Below are 20,607 nucleotides of genomic sequence, written 5' to 3'. Positions count from 1 at the left end.
CAGAGTGTGTAGGTTTAACCAAGTGTTACATGACAATGACCCATGAGTGTTCCATTGGTCTCTCCACTTGTTTAAAGTTCACACACTTCCAGTGGGGCGGTGGGGTACCCTAGAGGTCAAAGTGTTTGGTGGTCACATCAAAGACGTTTGATTTCCTGCAGGGGTATAATGTATGAAGCGCATTTCTGGTGTCCCCGCCATGATATTTCTATAATATTGCTAAAAACAGCGTGAAACCTTTGCTCCTTACTCACTCACTCTCTCTCTCTCACTCACTTACTGGTTCATTTACTCACCCGCTCACTTCTATGCTTCCAATATACTTCAGTACACCTGTAAGCTGGAGAAAGGAGACTACCAGCTGCTGATGCAGGTGAGACAAGAGTCCCGGGAGAGCCTGGAGAGGATCAAGGATGCAGTAGTTCTACTACATCACAAGCTCGCCAACTCCATCACTCTAGATGTCTACAATCACCCACAAAATGCTCTGACTGCTGGCAAGAAGGGCTCTTCGTTCACTGCCGTCAAAGGAATGATCTATCCAGTATACATCGCTCCTTTGCCAGAGGATAAGTAAGTCATCAGTAGAATTAGAAATGAAATGATTTATCAGGCATCAGCAGTGTTGCTTTTAGCAGAGTGGATTAAGATTTAGCCGTCATTTATAATTCCAGTGACAGTTCTGCTTCGTGCTTAGAACAGAAAAACAGCCTAATAATGAGATGATCATTCTGATTCATGGCAACGTTTGTTTTAAATGGTCAATAAATCAATAATGTTAATCATTTTTCACAATTCACCAATTTCAACTGGCAAGTCAGGCAGTTTTAAATAAGGTATTTCGATATTCAGTTAATAAGATTACTTTGAGAGTAGAATATTGAAGCATTCCATACAAAGGATAATAACAGATAAATAATTGTCTGTAAAAATCACTAATGATTAAATGCAGAATTGATTCCCAAACGTTCAGTTTTGTTCATGTAATTTGCTGATTCTGTATTATATCCTGGCAGAACTTACTAGCCCACAAACTGGACTTTTTAATAATAGCATGGTCTTTCAGAAATACCATTATACAAAAAAGATCTTAGCCCTGAGATGATCATTATTCCTCTATAAGGCTAAGGATGTTTTGTACAGTGGCACCCACATTATTTAGGTGACAGATTTGTCAGATCTTGTTGGTTTGATTTGTGTTTATGTTTACAGACTGGGTGTTGACATGCCTATTACCTGGAGGACATCTGTGAGTGATCTGTATGATGTTTTTGTGTTTTCAGGCTGCCTAAAGGAGCGTCAGCGGGACATTACTTCTTGGGAACAATGTCCCTGGTTAAAGATGATCCCTCCAAAAAGGCAGTAAGCTGAAATATCTTGCTTTCTGTTGCAAATGCAATGTTTATCATAAAATATATTGGTAATGTCAATGTTAGCTTTACAGTGTGTATGTAAGATGTGATTGCTATGTATAATTTGCCACAAATCACTGTGCAGAATGGTGTCGTAGCTTCAGCTTTTGGCTGGTATGTGAAAAAGGACTAAGCCTGCATTGAGACGTTATAGCAGGGTCGACGCCATAGCATTGACTGTCAGTTCACTTGAAGAAGGGGTCGGAAATGACCCCAAAGTGTTGTGTGTCAAAGAATTAAAATTTATCCATAAAAGATCTTGGTCATAAACCTGCACAGTTTCCTATTCTGTACCCCAACAAGCAGAATTGCCTTGATGTACGTGCAGGGTAAGAAACGCGCACAAATTTCAGCCAGACCACAGTCCTGGTTAGATGTGAAACTTGCCAGCCCACAAAATATCTTCATCTAGATCTACACATGTCTGTATTCTAACCTGACCGTCAGGCAGGTAAATTTGAGTTTCTCTCAGTCAGCATTAAAAGTAACCTGTCCTGAGCAGGCAGGTATTTTGAATGCTGATAACTGTGGTGTTTGTTTATCTAGAAACACTCTTCCACTGTGCCTTATCATCTCTCCTGTTTCTCCTCCTAGAGCTCCATACCATTCAAGTACGTCCTGACCGAGAACCCCAAGAAGTCTAACAACAGTAAGAATAATGGGAAGGAGAAAGAGAAGGAGAAGAAAACAAAGGAGGAAGAATTCAGTGAATCTCTCCGAGATCTCAAGGTCTCCTGGATAACCAAGTAGGCTGTTATTGATCTCATTAAATGTGGACTGTATTCATTAGTCAGATATTGATTGTTTTCAGCAACTGCAAATTATGAGTGAGTGAGTTGGGTTTTACGTCGCTTTCAGCAATATTCCAGCAATATCATGTCAGGATACACAAGAAATGGACTTCACATAATGTACCCATGTGGGGAATCGAACCCGAGGCTTCAGCATAACGAGCAAACACTGTAACCACTGGACTACCCCAGGGCCTCCATATTATGTATACAGTAAAGTATAGTTAAAATAAGCACAAGAACACTAGATTTAGTTCTTTATAATGTAAATTGTTGCATTTCGACTACAATACACAGTATATGGTTGGAACCAAACATGACTTTGTTATATTCATCAGTGTGTTTTACCGGGGTTGTTAGAAATGTTGTTTTCTGTATTGGATAACTGGATTATAGATAAGAAGCTGAGAATGGTTTGCATGATAATTGCTTTTCATTAAGATTTGTTTTAAACATTCCCCTGTAAAGTGAATAGTATTCATGTTAACTATTCTTTTTCAGAAGAAGTCCTCCTTGGGGTACATATAAGCATTTTTATGTCCATTAAAAATCCCTACGACAGTTGTAACTATTTTGATAATAAAATATTTACAAAACAAAAAACTCGTTTTTGTCTTGCGAGACCACCCTTATAGGGCCCCTCAGGCCCCCTACAGCCAAGAGCAGGTAACTCTGGCCGTCTACCTCGCACCTCACTTTTCATGCTGTCGTTCCAGTGAACGGTCGCGTCCATTCAGAGTAGTGTCATATCCTACAAACCCGAAAAGATGAGTGAAAAAGAGTCAGCAACTGTATGTATGGTTCCTTTTCTTTCGCACGGGCGTTAGTTGGAATTTCATGGCTGAAATTTTCATTCATAAATTGTTGTAACTTTTGCCAGGTAGGTCCTGTCTTCCTGCCATGTGGCTGGCAAGATGGCGGTCTTTATGGCTTCTCTTTTTTATAGGAAGTGTTTCGCCTGCGTCACATTTTCCTGTATGTTGCGTGTTAGTATGTTCTTACATGCTTGGATGTTTTAACCCATTTTTTGCTTGTTTCAGTCAAAATGGGTACTTGAGTTTACGACTTTTCGTCTTCTTTCATGGTGTCACACAATTATATGTACACGCCTGTAGATTGCATTTAGCCACTTATACAATGTGTTAAGCTGGGTTAAATGTACTTTATTTTGGGCTTAGCAATTTATTATCGCCCGTGCGTTTATATTTTGCACATAATGTGTTTAATTGTGTATGTTTTCTGTACATCAGTTACCATTAGGTTGGTTCTGATTGTTACAGTTCCGCCCCTGCACTTCGTGTGGGAATACACTTCCACCTCAAGACCCACATCTAATTTGTCTGAGGTGCTTAGCGGAGGAGCATCATGACGATCAAGTTTGTGAAAAATGCAGAGCTTTTTCACCAGGCACAATCAAGAGCCGGGCGGCCGACTTCTTGTTTTATAACAACCTGCTACAGGCGGGGGTGATATTTGGGCTCAGGACCCGCCCTCCAAAAAGGGCAAGGGTAAGGGTAAGAAGAGCTCTAGCTCCTCTTCGGAAGGCCCAGGGGTCAAGCGGGCTAAGTCGGGGGATGTTCCCTCCTCTTCTCCTCTCCCCTCTACCTCTAAAGTTCCACCCCCCACACCACTCACGTTATCAGATATTTCGTCTCTTTTACAGCAACAGATATCATCTGTCCGGTCCCTGATCACGGACGCGATGTCCGACCTCCGACAGGAGCCTAGGCTCGGGCATGGGTACTGTCCCTGGAGGAGTGTCTGATCCGAGCTCAGGCTCCGGTGACGGCCTCCTCGCTGGGTCGGCGTGTTTTGCACCGAGCTCCGGCTTGGGTGCAGTTCACTAGTGGTTCCCGAGCACCGGCTTTGCCGCCTGCCTCGGTTCCACTCGGTGCACCGGGGATCCCTGCTTAGGCAGCCGATCCCACGGGGTCTCGGCACCCGGGTTCGCCGGTAACCCATGGGTCGGCAACTCGGCTCTTCTGGATCCGTTGTCCTTGTCGGCGGGCTCCTCGTGCGTTTCTTCGGAGGTATCCCTCGGTACGGGGGACTCCTTTGTAGAGATGGGTAGCGAGGTGGCCATGGACGAGGATGGCGGTCTGGAGCAGTTGGGGGAAGCTCACAGCTTCTCGCTCGGATCGTCCCTGCGGCAAGTGCGGGAGCGTATCGCGGTTGTTTTGCCGCAGGTGGTCGTCCCTTCGGACGCACCTGATCCCGCGGAGTTTCGCCTTCCTGGGGAAGCATTTGCTCCGTCTAGGGTGGCCGAGACTCAATTGCGTATTTTACCTTCACTTATCAGTGAGGTAATTAATCCTCTCCTGTCGAGTAGTCGCTCACGGTTCGATCTTCCGGAGCTTAACCGCCGCTACTCGATGGGGGAGGATGCGCTGTTTGACCCTCCCATTGTCGACGAGTGCGTGTATGCCTCGATCGCGCTTGGGGGGTCGTCTGGCCACAGCCAGGCGTCGGCTCGTCAGGGACGCCGCTTGCCGCCTTTTACCTCATCGAACCAGGCGTTGCGCTCGGTTTACCGCTCCTTTGAGGAGCAATATCGGAACGCCGTGCAGCAACTTAAGGTTGCGGTGCACTCAGCCTACCTCTCTGTCCTACAGAGGCAGCTGGTGTCACAGGAGAACGGGGACGAGGATGTTTCCTCGTCCACGTTAGAGCGGCAACTTACGGAGGTGCATTCACATTTGGCACGCGACTCGATGCGCTCTTGCGCGAGTCAAATGATGTGTGCTGTGATGGTTTTCCTTCGACGGGGTTTGCTACCAGTTTCGCGTGCTCCCCTTCGGCATCTCCACAGCGCTAAGGGTGTTCACCAAACTCATGCTAGTGCCAGCTCAGGTCGCCAGGGCGCAGGGCAACTTTTGTTTCCCGTACCTGGACGACTGGATCCTCAGAGCGCTCTCCCAACACCTAAGTCGAGAATCCACACAGTCAGTGATGGATATTCTCACCAGGCTAGGTTGGGTTATCAATCTAAAAAAATCAGAACTGGTGTCGACGCAGGATCTGGTTTTCTTGGGGGCGAGGTTCGAGACAACCCGAGGGGTGGTTTCTCTGTCCCAAGAGCGCATTATCAAGGTACAGAGCATAGTGTTACGGTTCCTACAGTCCCACATGGCCTCGGCATGAACGTGGCTTCAGTTGCTAGGCAACATGGCGGCGACGGTGGACGTAGTTTGGCGTGCACGTCTGAGAATGCGTCCCATTCAGCAGGCGTTAGCACAACAGTGGTCCCACTCGGAGAGCTACGAGAAGAATCTGGCTATTCCCCAGTGGTTGATACCTCACTTGCGGTGGTGGACAGATACCGGGAATCTATCCAAAGGTTTACCTCTGATGACTCCGGTACCGTCGCTCACAGTTCAGACGGATGCCTCCCTCACAGGGTGGGGAGGTGTCCTAGGCGACCTCACAGTGTCGGGACTATGGTCCGAACACGAGGCGACCTTGCACATCAATGTGCTAGAGTTGAGAGCTGTGAGGTTGGTGTTCGAACGCTTCGTGGATCAGGTTCGAAGCCGAGTGGTTCGTCTAGAGATGGACAACCAGACGGCGATGTCCTAGATTCTGAAGCAAGGCGGCACTGTGTCTCCGTCGCTCCTTCAGGAGGCGTGGCAGTTTCTGCTATGGTGCGATCAGTTCAGCATACGGGTTATGCCTGTCTATCTCCCAGGGGTTGACAACGTGCGTGCAGATGCGCTCTCACGACATGTTCTAGCTCCCCATGAGTGGTTGCTCGATCGGGAGATATTCGGGATTATCTCCCAGTTGTTCGGGTCCTTCCAGGTGGATCTGTTCGCCTCTGGAGTGACGAACCAGATTCCGTTTTTTTGTTCTCGGATTCCGGATCTGAGAGCGATTGCCGCCGACGCCTTCCAGCAGGACTGGACGGACAGGGTCTTGTGGGCGTTTCCACCAATTCCCCTGATTTCCAAAGTTCTGTCTCAGCTTGCCACCCAATCAGCGCGGCTACTAGTGCTTCTCGCACCTCTGTGGCCGTCTCAACGCTGGTTTCCGGTAGTACTCAGGTCGCTAGCGCAACCGCCTATACTATTACCACGGCGACCGAACCTACTATCCCAGGACAGCCAGCCTCACCCCAATCCCAGGATTCAGTGGGTGGCATGGCCACTGTCCGGAATCGTCTCCAAAAGAGCGGAATTCCTGCATCAGTTGCAGACACAATTCTGGCTTCGCGGAGGGATTCCACGAATGTACAGTATGAGGATAGATGGGCCTGTTATGCGCGCTGGTGTGGAAATAGAGGGATTCTCGATCCCTTTTCTTCGACTGTAGTATTGGAGTTCTTACAGTCTCGTTTAGAATCAAGTTTAGCCGCTTCTACGATTCGAGGCTACTCCACGGCTATTTCGGCCTCCACATACCCGTCGAGGGTGCCTCGTTGGGACAACACCCCCTGGTACAGCGTTTTCTTGCAGGCATGGACAGACTGCGTCCGGTCGTTAGACAGACAAGTCCTCCATGGGATTTGTCTATAGTCTTGGATTGGTTGTCCTCTCCTCTCTTTTATGACTTGGCCAACCTGTCGTTGCAACTGTTAAGTTGGAAAACGGCTTTCTTGGTGGCGATTACTTCGGGTAGACGTGTCGGCTATTTACATGCCATGTCTTCAGACCCGGAATTAACGGTGTTCCATAGGGATCGGGTGAGCATACGCTTACCGGATTCATACCGCCCGAAGATTGATCACTCGTTTCATGTGAAAGCGCCTATCGATCTTCCTGTGTTTACGCTTCCTGCGTCATCTCACTATACACGCCGTAAGGCTCATGTATTGGACGTTCGGAAAACTCTTAAAGCCTACATTAAGAGAACTACCTTACTCCGTAAGGAGAAACAGTTCTTTTGCTGTTATGGCGGTGGCAAAGCTGGTTGTCCGGCTAATACACAAATGGTATCCCGATGGATTGTATTGGCAGTCTGCATGGCCTACATACATAAGGGCTTTTCTCCCCCAGAGGACTTGATAGCTCACTCAGTAAGAGCAGTGGCCACGTCAAAAGCGTATGCCACTGCTCTGCCCATTGAGGAGATCTGCTCAGCGGCTATTTGGAGCCGTCCGAGCACGTTCATCCGGCATTACCAACTGGACAGACACTCCCAAGAGCGTGCTCGGTTCGGTCAGTCAGTTCTCCACAGTGGGCAGAGTAGCTCTGCTCAAGCCGATTGAGACTTGTAGACTATATCTGTTTGCACTTGGTGGTGGGTTGCTATCCGTTCCCATTTGACTGGTGGTGGTATTTGGTGATGGTTTGTTAATCCCGCCCTCCCTTGGCTTGGTGCCTTACTTTCCTATCCATTTCCCCGCTTAGCTTGCTAATGTGGTATGGACAGGTTTTCCAGTTTGGCGAGTTTCTCCTATGTCCACGTCTCCAAACTTTGTTTGGGGTGGGCGGAGTTTGTTATTTCGGGTTTCCCAATTTTTGGCCAATGGGAATATAAGCTTTGACAAGCGGGTCCTCAGCTTTGTCACGCCCCCCGCCTTGATTGACATCAGCGGTCAGGTGACAAGGTAGGTGCTTTTTCTATTTCCGTATGGTTGTAGATTCGCACTTCAATCGAATGGACTGTGCTGTCAGACAGAATACCACTCCCTATTGCTTATCTTTGGGAGTCTGTTTAATGCTTATATGTACCCCAAGGAGGACTTCTTCTGAAAAAGAATTATACAAACCTGTAGAGGTTATGAATTCTTTGAAGAAAGTCCTCCTTGGGGTACGGCCACCCTCCTCCCCTCATTCTGTCTGATACGTTCAGCATGAAAAGTGAGGTGCGAGGTAGACGGCCAGAGTTACCTGCTCTTGGCTGTAGGGGGCCTGAGGGGCCCTATAAGGGTGGTCTCACAAGACAAAAACGAGTTTTTTGTTTTGTAAATATTTTATTATCAAAATAGTTACAACTGTCGTAGGGATTTTTAATGGACATAAAAATGCTTATATTTACCCCAAGGAGGACTTTCTTCAAAGAATTCATAACCTCTACAGGTTTGTATAAGTTTCTGTAATGGGTCCGTGTGATTGATTTGCAGACTTGAGCTGGGTAATGCTCTGTATGATGAGTTGCGGAGGGACTATCCCAACCACCTTCCTCTACACATTGCTAGACTTCAGGCTCTCGACTCAGATGAGGTAAGTACTGTTCAATGTGCATTATTATCGCTTTAAAACCATTCACTATTTCTTCACCAAACTTCACACACATTTTCATGGCAACAATTTTGACTTTTCAACACCCTCCTTCCACTTTGCAATATACATGCCAAAACATTTGGCATAATCATAACTGGGATGTATTCTTGAAGAGTATTTTGCCACTGGGGTTGATAGTGATGACTTTGTCTTCATGGGTTGCTAATAAGACTATTTACAGCGCGTGGCCATATTATTACGTACGATTGTAACAGCGTTGATATCGTGTATATGGGTGCCCGTTTTTAACGTAGTGCTACTCAGAAACGACACAGCGTATAGTCGTAATATTTTGTCACATGATTGATCATAATGTCACATGACTCTGCTTTTAATCCACTCTTCGTCTGCTACATATTCTGGCTATTTCCTGCAGCAGGGAAAATTGGCTGATTTGTCAGAGTCCCTTAAAACATTTATTTAAAAAAAGTATCAAAGTGGCAAAAAATGTTCTGACATTTCCAAAATCTTTTGAATGCCTCGAAACTGCGTATATTTGGTGGTAAAGCAGGTTAATCAACTTGGATCAGTCAAGAATGCTCTCAGAACAAGCCGTTTGAGGATACGACTCCTCAGGACAATCGACAACCTTTGAGGCTGGTCAGAGACAACAGGATTTCACCTTTGGGTGAAATAACTGAAAATGTTAACAACAATAGGGGCTACACATGTATTGGTGATGACTGTAAGGGGAAAATAGTATGAAAATAGATTTCATACACGTGTTGTTAAAAAGAACATCCAAATTTGTGACTATCATGTCAGAAATCACTTGGCCTGGGCAAGGGTCAGTTATAGCATACAGTGAATAATTACTAGAATTGAGTAATTTTCTCTACAAGTGTCACTGGGGATAACGAACTATGTTTAACGAGTTATGACACTTTGAACTCTCATGTAACTTTTGTTGTCAACAATCAGTCCGCCATGTTTGTATGTAACAATATGGCCACTCGCTGTAGCAGTGGATGTAAATGGAAGACGCGTTTACTGTGCATGCCATGGACTTAACGTGCAGTTTGAGCATAATGTACACAGAGGATTTTTTTAAGTTTTTCATTTATTGATATACATTTGTGAGAAATAAACACCGAAGGTCATTTGTATGTTTGTTCTAATTTCTTGGGGTACATAAATATGCATTTTCTGCAGCTAAAAATGTCCTGTGAGAATTGTAACAATGTTTTAAAATAAAATAAATTCAAATTTACGGTAATTGAAATTGGCCAAGTTTGAATACTGCAATTTCTGTGAATCGCAATATCTGTCAAGAAAAAAGACTTACTTGATGATTAAAATATATGCTTACTTATTTTCCCTTCATGTTTCACAGCTTCAGTGCACAATACTTTATCAATTTGTCGTCATGACAAAAATTTTAGTATTGGGATTTATCATATCACAGGTTATATCACAATATCAACACTAGACATACCGTGACTACTGGAGTGGGTTTCATCATTCAAATTGGCCACCTTTGTGTTTCAGGACCACGAGAACAACCTGGGAGATATCATATCTCTCTCGCGTCATATCATCTCAAAGATCGACCAGCCAAGTCTACTTGCCTTCTATGGCATAAAGAATGACTCCAGGCCAGAGGCTTCAACTGTCAAAAGGTTTGAGCTATATTGACAATAGGTATAGGAACAGTGGGAATCTTGTTGATCATTGCATGCATATCATTCATTGGATAACAAGGCATTTGGCTACCTCTGCTATCCTGTTGTAAATTAAGATTCCGATAGATGGGTGTATTGAACAAGTTTTATTGTGTTTAACATACAGCAAAACCTGTCTAAATAAAATGCCAGTTTAGACTGTGTGCAGGATTAGACAGTGACAGTCATTTTCAAACATGGGTGCCATTTACACTTTTCACTCTCTTTTTCGCTATAATGCCTGTGATCTTTCGTAATTGTGCAACAAATTAAAACAGTGTTGATGACAGACCGAAATGTCATGCCGGAATACGGTTAAAACAATGTATTAATGGTCATAATATCTTTGAAGGATGAGGACTGTTTTTATGGATATATATCTTCTTTATTCTGTATAGGCAGCATTTCAGATTCTAATGTCATTCTCGAGCAAGTGATCACTTAATAACCCATTCTGGGTGCTCAGGCAGACAGGCATTTTGATCACTGCAAAATGCTAAAATTTCTTTACTTATTTTGCAGATTGATCATGTTTGTTTATGTGGTGTTTGTTGTTGACTTTTTGCAAGGTTTTAAATGTATTTCATTCACAAGTACCCACCTGATCATTTAATGCTTCCCTGCACTCCCACAGTGAGATGGACAAGCAGAAGTCAGCCCTGGTCGAGGCCTACGTCCATCTAGGCTGTGCACAGGCTGATATCCTCTCACAGCCCCAGGAGGCCACAGACTCAACAGATGACTCCTCCTCGGTCATCGTGCCACCCCAAGTCTCCATGAAGGATCTGGATGACACGTTTGTGGAGATACAGAAGTGGGCTGATCTCACGGATACCAAGGTGACTATTTTTTAACTGCTTTCAAAAGAGTGGCAGTGGGTTAGCCTAGAGGTTAAAGTTAGCTCCTCATGCCAGAGACCCATGTTTGATTCCCCACATGGGTACAATATGTGAAGCCCATTGCTGGTATGTGTGCTAAAAGTGGCGTAAAATCAGACTCACTCACTCACTCACTCACTCACTTTGAAAGTCACTGCTATAAGATGGTCCGAAGCTGAATATCTCCCCAGAATTCCATGTTAGTTAATGAGACTCCAGCAGTGAGTGCTTGTTATTGTTTCCCTCGTGTCTTGACTCACGCAAACACTACTTTGGTGGACTCCAGCACGTTCATTTATTGGACACCACCAATGGAATATTTGATATGAACATACATTCCTACTGTGGGGAAGGATTTTTGGTATACTCTGTCAGTTTTGTCAATGCCTTTGACTACTCTGCCAGCAGTATCTTGTACAGAATTTACATGCCTCATTTTCTGAAAACAGAAACATCAGCAAGTGAAGACAGGTTGGTCTTGTGTGATCTGTAGCACTGAAGATGTCCGATTTCACACACATATTGCAGTAAATAGTAACAGAATATTTAGTATCAAGCATATCAATAAAACACCCTTACCTCAAGGTACATTTAGCATTAGACAAACTAACCTGGGCAGATGAAGGAGCAAGCATACATGCTGAAACATCATGTCATTCATGAAAAGCATGTTGACATCCATAAATCATGCTTTTCTTGAGCTAGGACCAGTTTCAGTGACCATGAATTCAAAATCCTACCTTTCTGACACCATATTTGGGTTCCTACTTGGGCCATGTGTTTATATTGTTACGGTGTAAGAAGCCCCCTCAGAACCAGCAAAATACAACTTAGAAGTCTGATATTTTCAATATAGTATTCAGCATAAACAGCAAGATACAAAATATACACAAGAGAGGATTCATATACAATCCAAATGAGTTGAATCTACAGTAATGGGTCACAGTTGTAATGTCAGCTCACCAAAGTCTTGATGTGAGAGTGAAAAACAGTTATGCAGAATGTAACACAGCGAGCAGTCAGGCAGCGGTTATGTAGATCAAGCGTTGACAGAGATTCAGAGTTATGCACTCCAGTTAATCTGTGTATCCGTGTCAGCAACACATCAACTAGCCTTTATATATACATTCAGTCATTTCCTGAAAGTTCCAGCACATACGACCATCGCCACTAACTTGGAATGCTCTAGAACAGTAGTAGTCTCATGTTTAGCTTTTTCAAAGGGAGGTAACTCTAGAGAACTACCTTCAAAGCTTGCTGATAAAATAGTAATACCGCTGAACATTTATGATAGGGACTGTGACCCATAATAATTATCATAAAAAGAATAAATCCTGTAACCCAATAATAATTATTACTTCATTAATAATACAATTTACAGAAAACACACGCTCATAACAGTATGTTTGTAGGTGCTACCATTTGCTGTGAGACATGCTGTTGCACACAAGCAGTATGGTAGAGCTGTGAAGTACCTCCTCAAGCAGCAGGAGGACAAGGGGTCACGCGATGTTGATGCAAAGATAAAGACAGTAAGTTCATCATCATGCAAAGATAAAGACCGTAAGTTCATCATCATTCAAAGATAAAGACCGTAAGTTCATCATCATTCAAAGATAAAGACAGTAAGTTCATCATCATTCAAAGATAAAGACAGTAAGTTCATCATCATTCAAAGATAAAGTCTCAATCAGTTTTGTGGAATTCACTCCCAATACAGTCTGAAAGTTTCTGAGAGTATTTCAACATTCAAGTCAGGACTCAAAACGTACCTGTGTTCAAAGTATTGTTAGGAACTCTATTTACACATGTACATATTGCGGTATAAATGTCAGAGGTTCTTTTAATCTATGCTCGTGTCGCCTCAAGTATATCTGCACATGTGTAAAAGGAGCATGAGGAAATCTGATACAAATACAGAGCTGCATATTTTTGCTGCTTCCATGAGCTGGATGTTATGTACATGTGGTTGTCAATTTCATGTTAACTTTTTGGGGCACAATAATTTCTTCATGCCCGTTCTCACTGCCTCAGTCAGTTAACAGGAACAGGTGATTAGGTGCTCTGACTTCGTTGACATGTCATTGTATCCAAATTATGTATTTCGATGCTCATGCTGTTGATCACTTGTTTGTCTGGTGCAGACATGAATCTCTACAGATTGCCATCACATAGCCGGCATATAGCTAGGGTTGTATTGAACAACAAACATTTGCTGCCACAATTTCTCATTCATTCCAAGTGATACATCTGCAAAACTGATTCATGAATTCGATAATGATTTACAGCATATTTGTATGAAACATGAAAAACAGTTCCTACACTCTTTCCATACTCTAATTGAATATCCATTGATGAGACCTGAATCTTCTTCTGTTACAGATGTACGCCCATCTGAACTGGGATCACTGTGTAAGGCATATAGGCAACTGGATGCTAGTCAGATACCCATCTGGTTACAGGCCATTTTAATACTGACACCCACTAGACATATCCAGTTTACCAACAAGGCAGTTCTACTTTGTCACTGAATTAGATACACTTACTGTGGAAGCTGACTCTGCATTTTCGTGAGCATGGGATCACATGACCATTCGAGTACTTTCCCTATTCTCGCCATATTCAATCGAGGTGCGGAAGAGAATTATTTTAATCCTGTTGATCCCCCACATGAAATGTGTCTAATGCAGTGACAGTTTTAAGTGTATTTATCAATAAGATCCACGTCTCTGGAAGACATGTTCATTCATTGTTGTAATATGTGATTTTAACACTGTAGCTTGTCATTCTTTGTGTGTATGCGTGTGTGTGACAAATGTGTGTAAGTGTGATGCCATACAAAGGGCCTGGTTCATTTGTCATTGTGTGATATGGCCGACTGCTAAGTTTCAACATGGAGTCATGTTTGTTTTTGTTTTTTCTTCTTTTTTCTTGAGATTAACAAATTTACATGCAATATTTATTTTAAAGGTCATGTTATGTACCTATACACTGCTGTTTTGGTATTCCTTTCTATCTGTTGACATCATTTTGAAGCTAAAACCCAGTTCGAAATATTGATTTTTGCTCTTTGCTGTAGTTCAAATGTACAGTGTGTAAAAGAGAGTAGAAAAAGTGTTTGCATATTGTTACTTGACATATTCTGTATGGTTCCTATCCAGCTATCTGTGACTTGTGTCATGTTATAATCAGTGAATATTTGTGAAGGAGATATTTTCATGAGATTTAAAATTATATTTGGATAATCCTTTATATCAGGGAGTGTAATATGTCTTAAAGATATGTCTCTAAACATGTTCTCATCTCTCTTATATCTCTGAAATATTTAGCAAGCTATTTGATTATCATAGAGGGTAATTTGCTTTAATCATATATGTACACATCCTTTTACATATCACTCGTTCATATCAATCATTTTGAACATGGTTGGTAGGGCTGCAACGATTCAGTTTGATTTATCGAAAATCAAATCTGACACCTTAGTTTTGATTTTCGATAATCATTGTCACTATTTTCATTTGATTGAATACCTATTTAAATTAGCTCCACACAGCCAGTTTGACTCCAACTTGTGCAGTTTCCAGCAGGGAAATAAGGCAAAACATGATTGGTTTACAACAGGCTAATTATTCAGTGAGAATTGTTGTTAGCAGACATTGCCAAGTTGACGATAGAAGGGTTGACTTTGAGAGTTTTGTATGATCTGATGTTTTTACATGTATGAAGAATCGAGGTCCAATATCAAAAATGGAATGAAGGTCTGGGTGAATTGTTGCATCCCTAATGGTTTGACATTAGAGTGTAGATGTAAAAATCATTACATCGGTTAAAAATCAAGTTACATCAATGATTCGCATGACATCTTCACTAAAAAAAATTTGGGTATGTAAATTGTTCATTTCTAATCAACAAATCCATGTCATTTCTCTGACCATGTCATGGTTGATATATAATATCTACATTTGCATAATAACCTTGACTTGTATCACCTCTCACATTTTTATCGGGTGTTCTGGCTCAGGCTTAACAGCAAAAACATAAGGATGTCATTACTATAATAGTTTAAATATGGCGATTAGTTGCACAGAATTATGGGATTGTCTGCTGTCATCTTGTAAGTACTACATAGTGTAACTACTTACTCTCCCAACGACACATAAAGCTGAGTGTCATAGATGCCTTGAACAATTCAATGTTTTCTTCTCTTTTGAAAACCTATAACGTGAAATCTCTTTGTCTTGATTAAAGGCATTAATACATTTTGTCTGGAATAAGTACGGATGGTTGTACGTAAACGAGAGTAGTAAACACAGTAGGTGCAGGTGTAGTTTTACCTAGATTCGACTATCTGTATCAACATTTTCCCAGGTATGCTTGTAGGATAAAATGTACATTTTAGACACCCCTGTGATATCTGACAGAAAACTTCACTTGGTTCTGTATATTGAGCTTTTATGACACCATACAAATAAAAACTAATTCACTTTGATGCTGTTTCTTTGTTTATGTGTGTTCATCCTAGCCTACTCCAGGACATAATACAAAAAAGCTCCGTGTCTGTAATGGATTGCATGAATGGAGTTGGTTTCTAATCATTTTGAAACCTTTGTTGATCCGCATTGATCCATGTTAGAACTAGTCCTCAATAATCCATGCTTGTTTTCAAAGGCGACTAACAGAGTCATGTGGTCAGACTCACTGATTTGAATGACAGGTGTCATCGTGTCCCAGCTGTGTAGATTAATACTCATGCAGTTTATCACTAGGTTCCAGACTATTTACTTGCCACCTCCATAATGCTGGAATATTGCTGAGTGCAGCGTAAAACGACAAACCAACCCAAACCCACTAATTATTCTGCACACACTTTTGTCTTGAGGTTGGACTGCTTGGATCTCCTTGATAGATATGACAAGTTTGTTATTAATCATGCACTACTTACTTCCTGCACCTATTGCAAACCACTCAAAATGTGGCTATTCCAGATGGTTGATGCTGAAAACGTAACCGCTCTCTTACCCAGACTTCCATGCGGCCAGCCCATGCTGGTGTGGCTCATCAGTAAGATTCTTTTGGCTGTTGGACCCACAGCGATCATCATCCCTGCTGATGAGTCAGGTGTGTGAAGAGATGTGATGTATTTCCACTACTTTGTTGATAAGTTTCACGCAGACAGTGTTCAGAAGTCAGGAGCCTTGGGACCATTGCCATGCCCCAGTTGACTGCCCAATGTTCCCACTGGCATGGGGATGCTTGACCGGGAAGAACTGGTCTTCAGTAACCTATGGTTGTCTTAAGAGGTAACAATTTAGTCTCTCTTTGATTTGGTTGACATCATCGTATCCCACCTGTATAGAGTAATACTCATGCCGTTGATCTCTGGATGGTCAGGTCCAGCTTCAGTTGTTTACAGACCGCCGTAATAAAGATGTAACAACAGTAAACAAAACAAATAAACACACAACATCATCAGAATTTTAATATCAGCTCGAGGTTTTACAGGTTTTGTATTTTCTATTTACTTCATAACCAATGGTAGAGGTTAGATAGCTTAGCGATTAAAGCCTTCGCTCGTTACCTCGAAGGCCTGGGTACAATGTATGAAGTCCATTTCTGGTGTTCCCCGCTGTGACATTGCTAGAATACTGCCAAAGTGGCCTGATTATCCATATTCACTTACTAACTCATTCAAGGTGGGGGAGGTGGCCAAATGGTTAAAGCGTTCGCTCGTAACGTCAAAGACCCGGGTTCTATTCCCCACATGGGTACAATGTGTGAAGCCCATTTCCGGTCATCCTCGATATCTCCAGGGCATACGTTCCGATAAGTCTCCACTATACCCTGGACGCATCTACGGCTCGGCCAGATAAATTTATTACCTCCCTTGACTGTCTTTTGATCCAGTCAGGTGTCTACGCTGGGAAGTTGAGGGAACCAATCATAACTCACTTTCGTTTTTTGAATTGTCTAACCGATTACACATGGCAACAGAAACCATGCAGAGGTTCTCTGGAACAGATAGACGGCGTTCTTGCATATGTTGTTTTAAAGTTTCGGACCTTTCGATTTGTTTGTATGATTTCCCTAAAATCTGGAACGCACTGCGAGCAAACCTTCGCAGTTGCGACCGCTACCTATGTTGACACTGTCAAGCTCGGTTATAACGGCGGCCTAGCTGATTGGCTACTGTGAGAAGGCGGAGCCAGCAAAGGGAGGTAATAAATTTATCGGGCAGCGCCGTAGATGCGTCCAGGGTATAGTGGAGACTTATCGGAACGTATACCCTGGAGATATCGAGGATGATTTCCGGTGTACCCCGCAGTAATATTGCTAATGGCGGCGTAAAGCAAACCTGACTTACTAATGTCCATAAGGTGACACGTGTAGTCACGATTTCATGAATGCTGCCAGGCTGTCGGGCTTCATGTTATGGTCCACATAAGTAATGGCACTCACATTTGTCAGGCCCTTAGTTTCATCACTAACAGTGTCCTCGCTTGCACATCTCTGTGTTCGATGAGGCTTTTGAAGTAAAGCAATTAGTCCTTAACAATGTTCTCACATGATTCTTCAAAAGGCATTTAGAAAATTTATGGATTGCAGTTTATTGTACGAAGTTTCGGGGCCTATCCTAGCCCCCTCATCAGGTTGAGCTGAACGGAACAGTGTAATGTTCTCATAATCAAAGTCACGGAGCATGGCATTGTCCCGCTGGTTTTCCAGGGCATATAATGATGTACAACAGCCGATACATTCTCATGTCATTCACATCCATTCCAGAGACGATATGGAGCAAGCTCGGTGCGAATGTCTCTAAAAATGAAATCTCATAAAAGTAAGCATTCATTACTATGTCTTCCATTTATAAAACAGAGGTGCGTTTCATTTGCTGTTCAGTATAGTTCCAGATGTACATAACGCTCGTTGCACGATGCGTTTTCCTACACGCATAAATAGAAATTCACCAGAGTTTACAATATTTTTCTAACAAGTCTAAACCACGCTTGCTGGCTACAGTAAGTGGATCATGTGTAATTGATCTATTTCACCTAATGGAATAGTCTCAGACAGATGGTAGACTTCACAACGGAATAGTCTCAGACAGATGGTAGACTTCACAACGGAATAGTCTCAGACAGATGGTAGACTTCACAACGGAATAATCCCAGACAGATGATCGACTTCACAATGGCAGAGTCGTCCCTTAAGTAGAAGCTTTTGTCTGTTCTCCCCAGCACTGTTCATAATCCAAGGGCCTGGACCCAGGTTTTCGAAATTCTAAGATAGTCGTAGCTGCCACGCATTAACATGAACGTACGACTATCTTAGCCCTAAGAGAGCTTCGAAAATATAGGCCCTGGATTGTAGTAGTTGCAATGGAACCCCTTTGAAGATTCTGGACTCTTTAAGTTGTAAAGTGTCCATTTCGCCGATTTCAAAATCGCTGATATCTGGAGTTCACACGCATAGAAAGCAGGTGGGAAGCTTATTCGTTGGTAGACATTCGATGAAAATATTGCGCTCAGTCCTCCAGCTCTTAATCCACCTTCGCTTTGGTGGATTTATAGGGTGTTGGGACAACCTCGAGTAGTTCGTCCACGCGCTTTGTCTATGTGTATCAGACAGCCGGCATAAATGGTGCTAGTTTGAATCGGCAATGTCATCCTCTCTAATTTTGAAGACAGGTCTATTGCTTGTGGACCAAGGGTCATAGTCACGCATAATTATCGTTCAGCAGAGATGTCCTGTTTTTCAGTCAGTCTTATTGATGTGGTTTCCTCTGAAATGGATGTTTTACCAGCAGACTGACACCATCACACACCATCCAAAGTACAATGGAAGCTGTCAAAACCGGTATCTGTCCAATCCGGCCAGTTGTCAACACGCGCATAAAATCTCCGCCCCATTTGTCATCAGCTCTATAATCCGGCACACTGTTTAAATCAGATGTATTTCTTCAGTCCAAACGAGTGCCGGTTTGGACAGCTTCCACTGTAGATCCAATTTACATCCGTGGTTCAGTGAGACATTGCATCAGCGATAAGCCATCGCTTCTGGTCAGTCATATCGATGTCGTTACCGCTGATAAGCTCCATCGTCACTGCGCAGTAATATCGACGCACCGATACGCCAAACATCGGGAAAAGAGGTTCTCGACACCGGGTATCTAGTACAGCTAAAACAACCTGCCTGTCAACATCAATAAAGACGATCCTCCCTGTCCGTATATCTAGTGCAATCCCAAACCAGAAGACTTTCTGTGCCCCTGGATTGTGATGTTTACTCATAGTGTGGCACACGACTAGTCTCCCTTCCTGCCACACGGATGTGCAGATCATTTGTCTGTGTAAGCTGCAGCAGCTCACAGTCACACACCAATACCGGGGCTCAACTCTGACATTGTAGTTGCTGTCGACACAACTTTCCTCTGCAATACCCATCTCCAGGATAGAATCACCAGATTCCAACAAGCCCCATGCCATTCTCACACCAGAACGTGTCTCCCAGTATTGTACGTCTCTGTGGGGATTCAGACTGTGGGTGCTGATGGTGCCACGGTACTGTATTAGGCCACCCCAGCTCCACCGTGGCTGTGACCGGTTTTCTAGTTGACCCGTGGGAGTAACAGTGCAGTATTGTTTGTTAGCGCGACCCGGATGCATACGAAGTGCAGGATCTGCATAAAAAAAACACACATCAGAACACAACATAAGGTTCCAACGAATTCAAAGGAAACAATACGTTTAGCTCCTTATGGCGGTAGTTCGCTACACACAGATCATTGACAAAAGAATCATACTCGTTAGTTCGTTAAACCTGAAGTTCGTCACAATCATTTCGATGAAGGTATACAGCAAAAGACGGGACAAAAAGAATCACTTCGATATACCCGTCAGTTCGCCATAAACACAGTTCGTTACAAGCTTAGTGTACTACACAATGTGTTCTATCAATTTTCATACGCTCGTTAATGAAGTCTTTCTGTTTCCATTCTCACCACCTGCTGCCTGAAATATAGTTTTGGAACCAATTGAGTCAGTGTAACTATTCACGCGTTATAAACATGAAAAACTGCTTTATCTTTTGCAAATTTCAAATTAACGCAAAACGAATTTTGTTCATTTCCGAATGGAGACAGAAAATGAGCAGTCTTCAAACACTGGTGGCGATTTGGCAGATCATGTATATAGAACGAGGAAATGTTTAATGCCACAGAACGGTACGTAAATACAACGTGCAGATGCCACAGAACGGTACGTAAATACAACGTGCAGATGCCACAGAACGGTACGTAAATACGACGTGCTGATGCCACAGAACGGTACGTAAATACGACGTGCAGATGCCACAGAACGGTACGTAAATACGACGTGCAGATGCCACAGAACGGTACGTAAATACAACGTGCAGATGCCACAGAACGGTACGTAAATACAACGTGCAGATGCCACAGAACGGTACGTAAATACGACGTGCTGATGCCACAGAACGGTACGTAAATACAACGTGCAGATGCCACAGAACAGTACGTAAATACGACGTGCAGATGCCACAGAACGGTACGTAAATACAACGTGCTGATGCCACAGAACGGTACGTAAATACAACGTGCAGATGCCACAGAACGGTACGTAAATACGACG

At 43.2% G+C, this 20,607-nt stretch overlaps 1 protein-coding gene across 1 annotated transcript in view; it reads left to right on the top strand.

The window, feature by feature from the left end:
• Window positions 1-15,452, top strand: part of LOC137281846 (tripeptidyl-peptidase 2-like) — a 40,298-nt gene extending 24,846 nt beyond the window's left edge. Inside the window, exons 22-29 of the mRNA XM_067813491.1 lie at window positions 329-573; window positions 1,284-1,362; window positions 2,007-2,158; window positions 8,265-8,364; window positions 9,913-10,043; window positions 10,720-10,924; window positions 12,376-12,495; window positions 13,346-15,452. Of these exons, the coding sequence (XP_067669592.1) occupies window positions 329-573; window positions 1,284-1,362; window positions 2,007-2,158; window positions 8,265-8,364; window positions 9,913-10,043; window positions 10,720-10,924; window positions 12,376-12,495; window positions 13,346-13,435 (1,122 nt within the window). The 3' untranslated portion in view covers window positions 13,436-15,452. The remainder of the gene's footprint in view (window positions 1-328; window positions 574-1,283; window positions 1,363-2,006; window positions 2,159-8,264; window positions 8,365-9,912; window positions 10,044-10,719; window positions 10,925-12,375; window positions 12,496-13,345) is intronic.
• The last annotated feature ends 5,155 nt before the right edge of the window (window positions 15,453-20,607 follow it).

The sequence above is a fragment of the Haliotis asinina genome, chromosome 4, assembly GCF_037392515.1.
Source record: "Haliotis asinina isolate JCU_RB_2024 chromosome 4, JCU_Hal_asi_v2, whole genome shotgun sequence".
Taxonomy (NCBI): Eukaryota; Metazoa; Mollusca; class Gastropoda; order Lepetellida; family Haliotidae; genus Haliotis; species Haliotis asinina.
Note: the sequence above shows the minus strand (reverse complement) of the source record. Positions and strands in the feature narration are given on the sequence as shown.